The sequence below is a fragment of the Cucumis sativus genome, chromosome 7, assembly GCF_000004075.3.
Source record: "Cucumis sativus cultivar 9930 chromosome 7, Cucumber_9930_V3, whole genome shotgun sequence".
Lineage (NCBI taxonomy): Eukaryota > Viridiplantae > Streptophyta > Magnoliopsida > Cucurbitales > Cucurbitaceae > Cucumis > Cucumis sativus.
Window position 1 is genome coordinate 17,057,573 of NC_026661.2, and position 11,274 is coordinate 17,068,846.

The 11,274-nt window shown below is 37.4% G+C and overlaps 1 protein-coding gene across 1 annotated transcript; it reads left to right on the top strand.

Moving 5' to 3' along the window:
* Positions 1-123: 123 nt before the first annotated feature.
* LOC101205833 (fructokinase-1) lies at positions 124-11,274 on the top strand. Its single transcript, XM_004146939.3, has 5 exons — positions 124-888; positions 7,880-8,127; positions 8,456-8,747; positions 9,277-9,429; positions 10,367-11,274. Exons 1-5 carry the CDS (start codon positions 526-528, stop codon positions 10,751-10,753), a joined length of 1,443 nt encoding a protein of 480 aa, XP_004146987.1. The 5' UTR covers positions 124-525; the 3' UTR covers positions 10,754-11,274.

Here is an 11,274-nt window from a genome sequence, read left to right on the forward strand (position 1 = left end):
TTGAAGGAAAATTTAAAATTATGATCGTAATAGAATTGAAAAAAATAAAAGAAATAACTTGAATAATGCAAAGTTAGATAAATTGTGTAGTAAACGTAGTGGATGCGAAGATAAACTGGGAGTGTGATAGGAAAATGAACCAAGAAAGAGAAAACAGAAAAGAGAAGAAAAATATATGATACTGCTCCGTTGGATTGGATTGAGGGCAAAAGGAATGTTGGCTCTTGGCTCTCGCCATTGCCAATAAGCAGAACTCTTTTGAACAATAAACAATCCAACAGCAACTTTTGTAAGAGAGTCCCTTTCACTCTGCATTACCCATTTGGAAAATGAAGCTTTGAGTGGCCATAGGAATAAATTCCCAAAGAACCCACCATTTCTTGAATCATTTTTTTTACTGGTTTTTTCATATGCAGAGCTTGAAATTCCCACCGTTTCTTCTTCTTTCTCATCTTATTGCTTAATAAATAACCACATACCCATTTCGCTAATTTTCTTCTCTAATCGTCTTCAACCTTTGTCCGAATGCCGCTATCCGCCATTTCTTTCCAATCTTCACTCCATTGTTTCACTGGACTTCCTTTTCCTAGACCCTTTCGGCCCAATTTGGGGCTTCATCCTTCAATTCCTTCAAAACCCACTCGGGGTTTTCTCTGTTGCAAGAAGCTTCAAGTATCGGAGCCTAAGCATTATCCCAACTCTTTCAATTTCTCGAATGAGTGCGTTGCGATTCCTAAATTCAGGAGTTCGAGTTCGAAGGATATTGATGTTGCTACTCTTGGAAATCTTTGCGTGGATATCGTGCTTAATGTTCCTAGTTTACCTCCAGAAAATGATGATGAACGGCGGGCTTATATGGAGCGGTTGTCCTCCTCGCCTCCTGAAAAGGTTTGTTAATGCTGCTGCCCCATTAACGTTATCATTTCAATGAATTGCGGTTTGTGTGGATGAGGATTTTAGCTGATGTTTGGTTTGTAGTTTTGTAGTCTTGCTAACATTTAGTTTGACTCATTTTTTTAATGTTATTTTGAGTTTACATGAATTCGAGTGTCTAACTTTAACTGAATTTGATGGGCAATTTGTGTGAGGTTATTGCTTTTTTTCTTAATTGTATAAGGTATTTACGGACGTGAGAATTTTAAATTATAATTGTGAAAAGGAAAAAACTGATGTGATGGATTATAACTTCTATGGATCTCTACTTGTTGCTGAAAATTCTTGCATTCTGTTAATTCCAAGCCATCCTCTGAAACCTCTATTGAGGTGTCGTTATAGTAAGGAAAATGTTAAACAAATGTTATTGTAATTTCATGTATATTGATGATGCAGGGATATTGTTTTTAGCTTGTTCTTGTGTTCTTGTACTTCTCTGTGGTGTTTCTTGTTTAAGTTGGATAGTTCTTTGCTCTGACGTTTTGCCCTTCTTAGTTGTATCTAACAGCTTTATTATAAGCCGATACTCAGTTAGGCTAGGTTTACAAGGAGCCCCTGTTTTCCCCCCATGTTGTTTTGACAGCCTATATAAATGGATGCTGGTGTACTTTTTGGCACTTAGATAATTTCACTTGTGTTATTATTCAATACATCAATTGAAGTGCTGGATCATTATTTAAGGCTTGTAGAGACTGGAGACTGGAGAGGGAAGACTTTTTCTTAGTGCACGATGGTGATGGGCATCCTTTATTTTCTTAGAGTTCTCTAGTGAGAATTTACAACCTATAAACCATGATCAATTGGAGAGGGTCACATCCTATCTCCAGTCTCCGCGCTTGTAGAGACTGGAGAGTGTAGAATTTTTCTTAGTGCACGATGGTGATGGGAGTCCTTTATTTACTTATAGTTCTCTAGTGAGAATGTACAACCTATCAACCATGACCAATTGGAGAGGGTCACAATCTCTCCATACTAAATTCACAAAAACACACACGCTGTTTTTCAAAACAACTCATACATGTATAACCACAAAGCTGAGAAAGGAAGATAAAAACTCATAACTCCCTAACACACAATATAGAATTGAAATAAAATAACTGCTAAAATAACTACTTTTCCTTGCCCTTGTCTTTCTTGCCCCTTTTAGCATATACATTTGCAATTGGAGGTTTAACAGATGGGTTTTAAACTGATTGTGTAAACAATTCAGTGAATTAAGGTTGAATCTTTTCATACCATAGACAATGTTGCTGTGACAATGTTGAAAAGAGAGTGGTCAGATGTAATTCCTCAGGACTCTAGACCAAACCTTTTTACCTTTTGTAGTTGATAGGGATAGCTATCTATTTCGCTAGAATAGCAGTCCTATTTGCTGCCTAGGGTTTTGTAACCCTTTCTTTACCAAGCGAAAAGAGAGGACCATTGCATGCTATCATCGAAAAAGGAAACCCCACTCAAGAAGCTCTTTGACCACGACTTCATAGGTTAGAATAAAAAAAGCTGAGGAGGCTTTCCTGTAAAAGGGTAGGCCTTCTCTCTAGTGCCACTTTCTTGTAATGACTCACTTTAGCTGTAGCCTTATTGTCCTTCAACATCTCCCTTCCTGATGAGGAATTCAGTTTAGTGAATCTATGGTGAAAGTACATGTGTCAGAGAAGCTGTGGCTAGTTCTACTAGTGATGCTCTTGGTTTAAAGCCATATACTATGTCTCTACTCCTACATCTAGTTACGGCGTTAAGGCTACCTTCAAAGCTATTTCAAACTGAGTAAAGTCTCTCACGTTAAACATGGAGAAATTTTCCAAATAATAAGTCTTCAACTCACTCTTGACCTGCGTGGGTTAGCTTTTTCTTTCTTCTTTAGTTTTCTTTTTTAGTTGGGAACACGAAATGCAGGGGTTAGCTTTTTTGAAAGTTTCTTTCGATGAACCAAAATTCCAAGTTTGAAGATAAACAACAGAGTCATTTTAAAAGGGATTTGGTTGCAGGTTTCTCTGACGCAATCCTAGGATGGTTCTTGAACTGAAATAGAACCAATGGTTTTAAATTTTAGATAACTCTATTTAATGTAGAACATCCTCCTTTCTTGATGTTTCTTTAAGTTCTTTAGCTAATTCTTGAGTATCTTGAATTATCTTTCTTGTATCTTAAGATTAGTTATTCTTTAGTTAAATCCTGTGTATCTTGAGTTAGTCATAAAAATCTAACTCATCACTTCTAACCACTTTGGTAAACTTCCAGTCTATAAAAAGACTTCTCTTCTCATTAATAAAATCATCATCATCAGAAGTATTATTCATAAAAATTCCTACGCTTTGCAATTACTGCATCACTATTACAAATTACTGCATCACTATTCTCTCTACTTCTGATCATATATCTCTTCATTGTTTCATCAATATTGTTTAAAAATTTTCTTTATACAACATACAAGCTTTACCTTAAACTATTGTCTACTGCATATTTCTTTATGTTCCTTGCTATGCTTCTTCAATAGTTACAAAATGGTTTCCCATCCATTTCATGCATTTTCTATCTGGAAATATTGTACATAATCCTAATTCTACCAGGTATTGGCTCGGTACGAAGGTTGGTTTTCAAAGACTCGGTATTGACCCGTCATAAACTAATTATTGGATATAGCACATCTAACCTACAGGACACCAGAATCCATAAAAACAGAAAAAGTGGGAATAGCAGATTATACTTGCAATGATGTATGGGTTGCTCAATGAACTTTGCAAATTCTGATTTAATCAGGCAGGCATGGTCTATGAGATACGAAGGCAAAGTGTAGGGGCAATTGGAAAATTTCTTTGGGTCAAAGAAAAGTTCATGTAAAGTTGACACAGTTTAACATGATCATACTTGACCAATAGCCAATTTAATTGGAAAGAGTAATAAATGTTTCCCAAGGGCTGTGAGCTGACTTTTATAGATGAGGCTTAAAATAGCTACTAATATGTTTCACAGTCGCCAACATGAGCTTAGCTCAACTGACACTTGTATATTCCTGTGGACAAGAGTTCCCGGGTTCAAATCTCCACCCCAGCATTTATTACAATACCTTTGCAAAAAAATAAAAATATGTTTCACAGTCTCAATTTCAAGTTTTTCTTGGCCAAGCACACACGTTTTTTGCTATTTAGTGTTGTGTTCTGGTTAGATTTGGTGGGTTGGCCCCTGAGGTAATTATGGAAAATTTATTTATGAAAAGCTTACCATAAATCTTTTTTTCCTTTTTTTTTATGCTCTTGTGTATTCTATTTAAGTTCCCAAATTGTACATTTGTAAATCATCAGAAAATAATAAAACTAAAAATATCGTTGTTTTTCTCCTGGTTTTCGAGTTTCCACGTAAGCCTTGTGTTGGTGTCAATTGCTTTCAATGTAGTTCAGAGCTAAGCAATAACTAAACCCTAGAAACCAACCTAGGAGAAACCTAGATCAAACCTGAATCTGCCACCGCCGCCACCGTTGTCGCCGCCATGGAAAAATTGCTCCAAAACCTTCAGACCGTCTATCTACCCAATGGGAGTAGCCTCGTAGTCGTACATGCCACCGTCTGACTAGAAATTGCCTCACACGCTGCCTCTGTTTGACGCATGGGCCCACGTGCCAACGTCGTTTCATCTCACCGTCCAGCCTAGTCCCTTCTACACGTCGTCAGCTTTCTAATCGTTAGACCCTTCCAGTCAGCTGCAGCCTCTCCGAACAGCAACCCTCTATCATAAATTTGTCCAATCTGACAGCAAGGACCCACTCTTTACAGCAACCGTTTTTCTATGGTAACGGGAATGGCCAACCCCATAACAAATCAGACATTGAAGCAGGCAAGTCTACGGTGCATTCCAAACCAATTGAGTTGCTGATGTATTCCAAGAACCTAGTAACTTCGTTCCTTAATTTTCCTTCGAATTACATAATTGGCTCTTTGGGATCCTCTACAAGGAATTTTCTAGGTGAGAAATTAAATGGGCAAAATTACTCTTCATCTAAGAAGCACGGACACTTCATATTAGAGGTGGTATCGGTGTCGGACACTTGGAGGACACAGATTCGTCCGGACACGACAGGACACAGACACGTACTCATTGTGAGCACTGCTAGAAACAATGGCACACCATGGATCAATGTTGGAAACTCCACGGTCGTCCCCAGGAGGTAAGAAACGATCCTCCAACGAGAAACATAACTCAGGACGTGCCCACGTTAGAGAAACATAACCTTAGTGAATTCTTGGCCTCTGAGAGGATTGTTCACTAAAACTCGTGCGCCTACACTTCTCAACAAAATAGGGTGGCTGAGAACCGTCATCTTCTGGAAGTAGCCCACTTCTTTATGCTATCTACTTCTCTTCCTTCATACCTGTGGGGAGATGCGATTCATATAGTAGCTTATTTAATCAATAGAATGTCTTCTCGTATCCTCCACCTTCAGACTCCCTTAGATTGTCTTAAAGAGTCATATCCTACTACTCGTCTAATCTATGAGGTTCCCTTTCGTGTGTTTGGGTGTACTGCTTATATCCACACTTTCGGCTCTAATCAAACCAAATTTACCCCTCAGGCTCAGGCTTGTGTATTTGTTTGGTATCCCCTTCATAGTGCGGTTATTAATGTTTTCATCCATCGTCTAGGAAAATACTTTGTTACTATGGATGTTACTTTCCGTGAGGGCTAACCCTACTTTCCTGTTAGCCATCTTCAGAGGAGAGTGTAAGTGAAGAGTCTTAACAGCACCTTAGAACTTCTCGAACCTACTCCTAGTACCATGTTTGATTTCGACCTTAATCCTATAGTTCTACCCATAAACCAAGTTCCTTGGAAACGTATTACATAAGGAATCTTAGAAAGGAAGTTTAGTCCCCCCTACCAGTCTACCTCGGGTTATTAAAGTGGAGCGGCTGACTAGTAGGGGGGACTAATAATAAGGTATGGAAAACCCTATTGTACTAATAATAAGATGAGTGAGAATAACAAGTTTGATGTTGTTCTTGAAAATGTGGAAGAAAAGAACAATGGTGATGAGATTGAGGTAAGAGCAGGAACCAGTAATAATGAAGTTGAATAGGTCCATACAGGGAAAATTGATGAGTATGATCCCTCACTTGACATTTCTTTGCTCTGAGAAAAGGTACCAAGTCTTGCACTAAACATCCTATTTGCAACTATGTTTCCTATGATAATCTCTCTCCACATTTTCTAGCTTTTATAGCAAGCCTGGACTCTACCATTATACCAAAAACTATCTACACTGCTTTGGAGTGTTCTAAATGGAAGAATGTTGTCATGGAAGAGCTCTTGAAAATAATTGAACTTGAGAGATTTGTGCTCTACCCGAGGGACACAAAACTGTGGGATGCAAATGGGTGTTCTCTCTCAAATACAAAGCTAATGGAACTCTTGACAGACACAATGCAAGGTTAGTTGCAAAGGGATTTTATTCACACCTATGGTGTTGATTGTTCAGAAACTTTTCTCCTGTTGCTAAGATGAATACTGTTAGAGTCCTGCTATATGTTGTTGTGAACAAAGATTGGCCTCTATACTAGCTGGATGTTAAGAATGCATTTCTAAACTGAGACCTAGTGGAGAAAATCTACATGAGCCCCCGCCTAGATTCGAAGCTCAGTTTGGTCAGCAGGTTTGTGAACTCCAAAAATCCCTATATGGCCTGAAACAGTCACCCAGAGCATGGTTTGACAGATTCACTACCCTTGTCAAGTTCCAAGAGTACAATTAGGGACACTCTGAGCACACTTTATTTACAAAAGTGTTTGGAGATGATCAGGCAGGAATCAATCAACTCAAGCAGAGAATGGGTGATGAATTTGAAATCAAGGATTTGGGAAATCTGAAATATTTCCTTGATCTGCTAATTGAGACAGGTACGTTGGGATGTTGTTCTGCTAACACTCCTATTGAATTCAACTGTAAACTAGGAAACTCTGATGATCAAGTTTCAGTTAATAAAGAACAACATTAGCGTCTCGTGGGTAATTTGATTTACTTACCCCATACTCGTCCTGATTTTTCTTTTGTTGTGAGTGTTGTCAGCTAGTTTATGTAGGCTTCCAATGAGGAGCACATGAAATCTGTCAACAAAATTATGAGATTCTTGAAAATGACACCTAGTAAAGCGTTGATGTTTAGAAAGACAGATAGAAAGACCATTGAGGTATATACTGACTCCGAATAGGTAGGATCTGTTGACAAAAAGTCTACCTCCGGTTATTGTACCTTTGTTTGGGGCAATCTTGTAACTTGGAGGAGTAAGAAGCAAAAGTGTCATGGGCAGGAGCAGTGTTGAGGTTAAATACAAAGCTATGAGTTTGGGAATGTGAGGAAATTTGACTTCAAAAAGTCCCGTTTGATCTTCATCAGGAATGTGAGACTCCATTAAAGCTCTTTTATGATTATAAAGCTGCTATTAGTATTCCTAACAACCTAGTTCAACGTGATAAAACTAAACATTTCATCAAAGAAAGACTTGACAGTGGGAGCATATCATTCTGTACGTCCCTCCGAGTCAATAGGTTGCCGATGTTCTCACCAAGGGGCTTCTCAGATAAAATTTGACTTTGGTGTTAGCAAGTTGGGCTTCATTGATGTTTACGTCCTAACTTGAGGGGGAGTGTTAGATTTGGTGGGCTTGGCCTTTAGGGTAATTGTGAAAATTTTATTTATGGAAAGCTTACCATAAATCTTTTTTTCCTTTTTTTCTTATGCCCTTGTGTATTCTATTTAAGCTCTCTCATTGTACCTTTCTAAATCATCATAAAATAATAAAACTAAATATATTGTGGTTTTTCTCCCAATTCTCGGGTTTCCATGTAAGCTTGTGTTGGTGTTAATTGCTTTCAATAGTTCTAAAAAAATACATTATTATAGTCTTCATTACTTATATTAATCAACTTAACTTGAGTATATGGTTCTGTATGCCAGTGTTACTGGGAAGCTGGCGGCAACTGCAATATGGCAATAGCGGCAGCTAGATTGGGACTTTGTTGTGCGACAATTGGTCATGTGGGAAATGAAATCTATGGCCAATTTCTTCTTGATGTACTTCATGAGGAAGGAATTTCTACAGTTAGAATGAGTGATGCTAGTTGTGGAGTTAGGTCGAAGACCACCTGTGAGACTCTTCTCTGTTGGGTTCTGGTGGATCCCTTACAAAGACATGGTTTTTGCAGGTACAAGCCAAAAGAAGAAAAGAAAAGAAAAAAGAATTGCATTTAAGTGAATTTAAAATATGTTTTCTTTTGTGTTAAAAAAATCTACATCCTTGTTGACACGATTCTTCCTTCTGCTATTCTACATTACTTCATTTTTGTGGTATTCTTTTGGGATAATTATGGTTGTTTAGGTTACTTCTACATATTCTAATTAATCTCACATAACATTTGCACGACCAGCCCATTCCTGCCCCTTGCATAAATGGAAAAAAAAGAAAAAGAAATCAAATCATTTGTAGTGCTTGTTATTGGTTTTTGTTGAGGCTTTTCTTCTCTTTTCTTTCAGTCGAGCTGATTTCTCTAAGGAGCCTGCTTTCAGTTGGATTACTCAACTGTCAGAAGGAGTTAAAATTAATGTTAGACGGTCGAAGGTCCTGTTTTGTAACGGTTATGGCTTTGATGAGCTCTCCCCTAACCTTATTACTTCAATTGTGGATTACGCGTTGGAGGTTGGAACATCGATCTTTTTTGATCCTGGACCACGTGGAAAGAGCTTGTCTGTTGGTACTCCTGATGAAAGAAGTGCTTTAAACCATTTCTTGAGGATGAGTGATGCTCTGCTTCTAACTTCTGATGAGGTAGACTTCTTAATTTATTTAAATATAACCTTTATTCAGTTGCAATGTAAGCATGTCAAAAAAGATGCCTTCATCTAGTCTATGGTAAGCAATTTATATCATAAATATATATTTATAATTGTCGAAAATAATTGTACTAAGGATATTTGTGTAATCTTTATACTCTTGGTTAGTTTCTTTTTTTGTCAAGGTTCATGATGGCCTGAAAAATATTCCACCCTTGTATTCTTTTGATAATAAGAAAAATATACAAAAGACTTGTACCGGTTGTTTTCTCTCTAAACTAGGGTTTTCCATGTATACCCAGTATTATTCTTTCTTCTTCTTTAATTAATTTTTATATGGTATCAAAAAACCCTAGCTATCATGGATAACAACAAGTAGGAAACCATAATATCACAGCCGTGGCGGCCACTGGACTGTGCCGTTGCCGCTGCCGTTTAAGCTGCCGTCATCGAGTATCTCCGGTTCTGTTTCTGTCAACTATCAGCCGAATTCTGCCTAATCCAGTGTCTGTTTCATTTTGCAGGCTGAGTCCTTGACAGGCATACAGGATCCAATATTAGCAGGTAACGAGTTGCTAAAGAAAGGTGTGCGTACAAAGTGGGTTATTGTCAAAATGGGTTCAAGAGGTTCAATTTTGATAACTAAGACGAGCATCTCTTGTGCACCTGCATTCAAGGTATTAGAGTAATGTTCCATATGCTTCCATCCAATCCCTCAACTTTATTTTCCAGCTTATTTTCTTGATGTCTCCTTGAATTATTTGTGACTTTTGGTTGTGGACATGTTCATTAGAGTGTTGCAGTGCACCGTGTAGTTCATCTTCTTTGTTCTTGTTGTGGACAAGTTTGGCTGTTTTCAACTTGTCCATATACATACTATCCATACCTGTCGATTTGATTGTTAATATATGTTTTTGCTTTTTTTTTTTTCATTAGTAACTCCTTTTGTGTGAAAAAATGAAAAAAATACAAGTACAGACATACAAGAAACCAAGCCCACAAAAGAGATAACCCTTCTAAAAGAGGGCCTCCAACCATGCAAAATAATGCTTATAAAGCAGTTGCAAAAAGTCTTCGAAATGGAAGCCCACAAAGAAACATAATAGCAAACAAGAAACCAAGTCTCACTTTGGTGTGATGTTAATCGATTCTAAATTTCCAACTGTAGAATAGAAAAATTCAAACAATGATATTCTTTCTTTCTTTTTTGAAATGGAGACGAGCCTCTTTATTAATAATAAATGAGACTAATGCTCAAAGCCTCGAAATAGAAGAGTATTATACTAAGAGCAAAATAAAAAAATAACAAAATCATCCAAACAAACTAAACAAAGATGACTCGGGCAATACAAAAGGGAAAACGACCAACAAATGTAATACTCAGAGTTGCTTTGTTGTGGTTGTCTCGATATGCATTTTATTACTCAAAATGGTATGACGACAAGTTATGTTCTCTCCATAAATGCTTCAAATGATGTTAATTGTGCTTGCTCTAACTTTTGCTTAGAAACTTAACGAAGTCAAAATGCTTGAAATATATGGTAATGTATCTTGAATCTTCCTTTTTACCGAAGTGCTTATTGCTAAATGAAGCTCATCTTGCTTGTGAATTAGGTGAATGTTGTCGATACTGTTGGGTGTGGAGATAGCTTTGTAGCAGCAATTGCTTATGGTTATATACACAATTTGCCAACCGTTGATGCACTAACTATTGCCAATGCTGTGGGTGCTGCTACAGCCATGGGTTGTGGTGCTGGTAGGAGTGTTGCAACCCTAGAAAAAGTACTAGAACTTATGATGAAAGCAAACACCAATGAAGACAGTGACTTTTGGAATAAACTGTTAAGTGAAAACTTGGAATCTCAAGATATTACATTAATGTTAAAATCGAACGTAGATAGAAACAATAGGTCAATAAATTACATCATGTTGCAAAATGTGGTGTCTAGATTGCTACCTATGCTTGAACATGCACATTATGAAGAAAAATTGACATCATAAAATTACAATGGAAGACTTTGATTCATTCAACACATGTTAAATTTTAGTTGCGGTCACAGTGGTATGTGGTATCGGAGTATGGAAGGCAAAAGACAAGTTTGATGGGTCATCATATTGCAAAATGATCCATAGAAGATTGTTTGTTAAAACTTCTCTTGAAGCAGACAACCGTTATGGGACTATCAGGGGTATTCTTTGGCTTCAACCATGACTTTTTTGGTATACGGAGATGTAAGCCTTTTTTCTTCTCTTTCTCCTTTTATACTGTCATGTATTTAGGTGATATGTAGCAGAGGTTCATAGGTACTGAATCCCGTGGTGTTTGAGAACAAATCGATGAACTCAAACTAGATGCATGTTTCTTAAACAGTTTTGTGTTATGCTTCTGGTTAGACTGTTTTGAATGTTTCATTATTGATGATGTTCATTAGACTCATTGGAATATTGTATAAACCATGGATGTATAGATATGTTGGTTGACTTGAGTTAAGCTTTGGGTAAAAGTAACCCATCGTATTCAA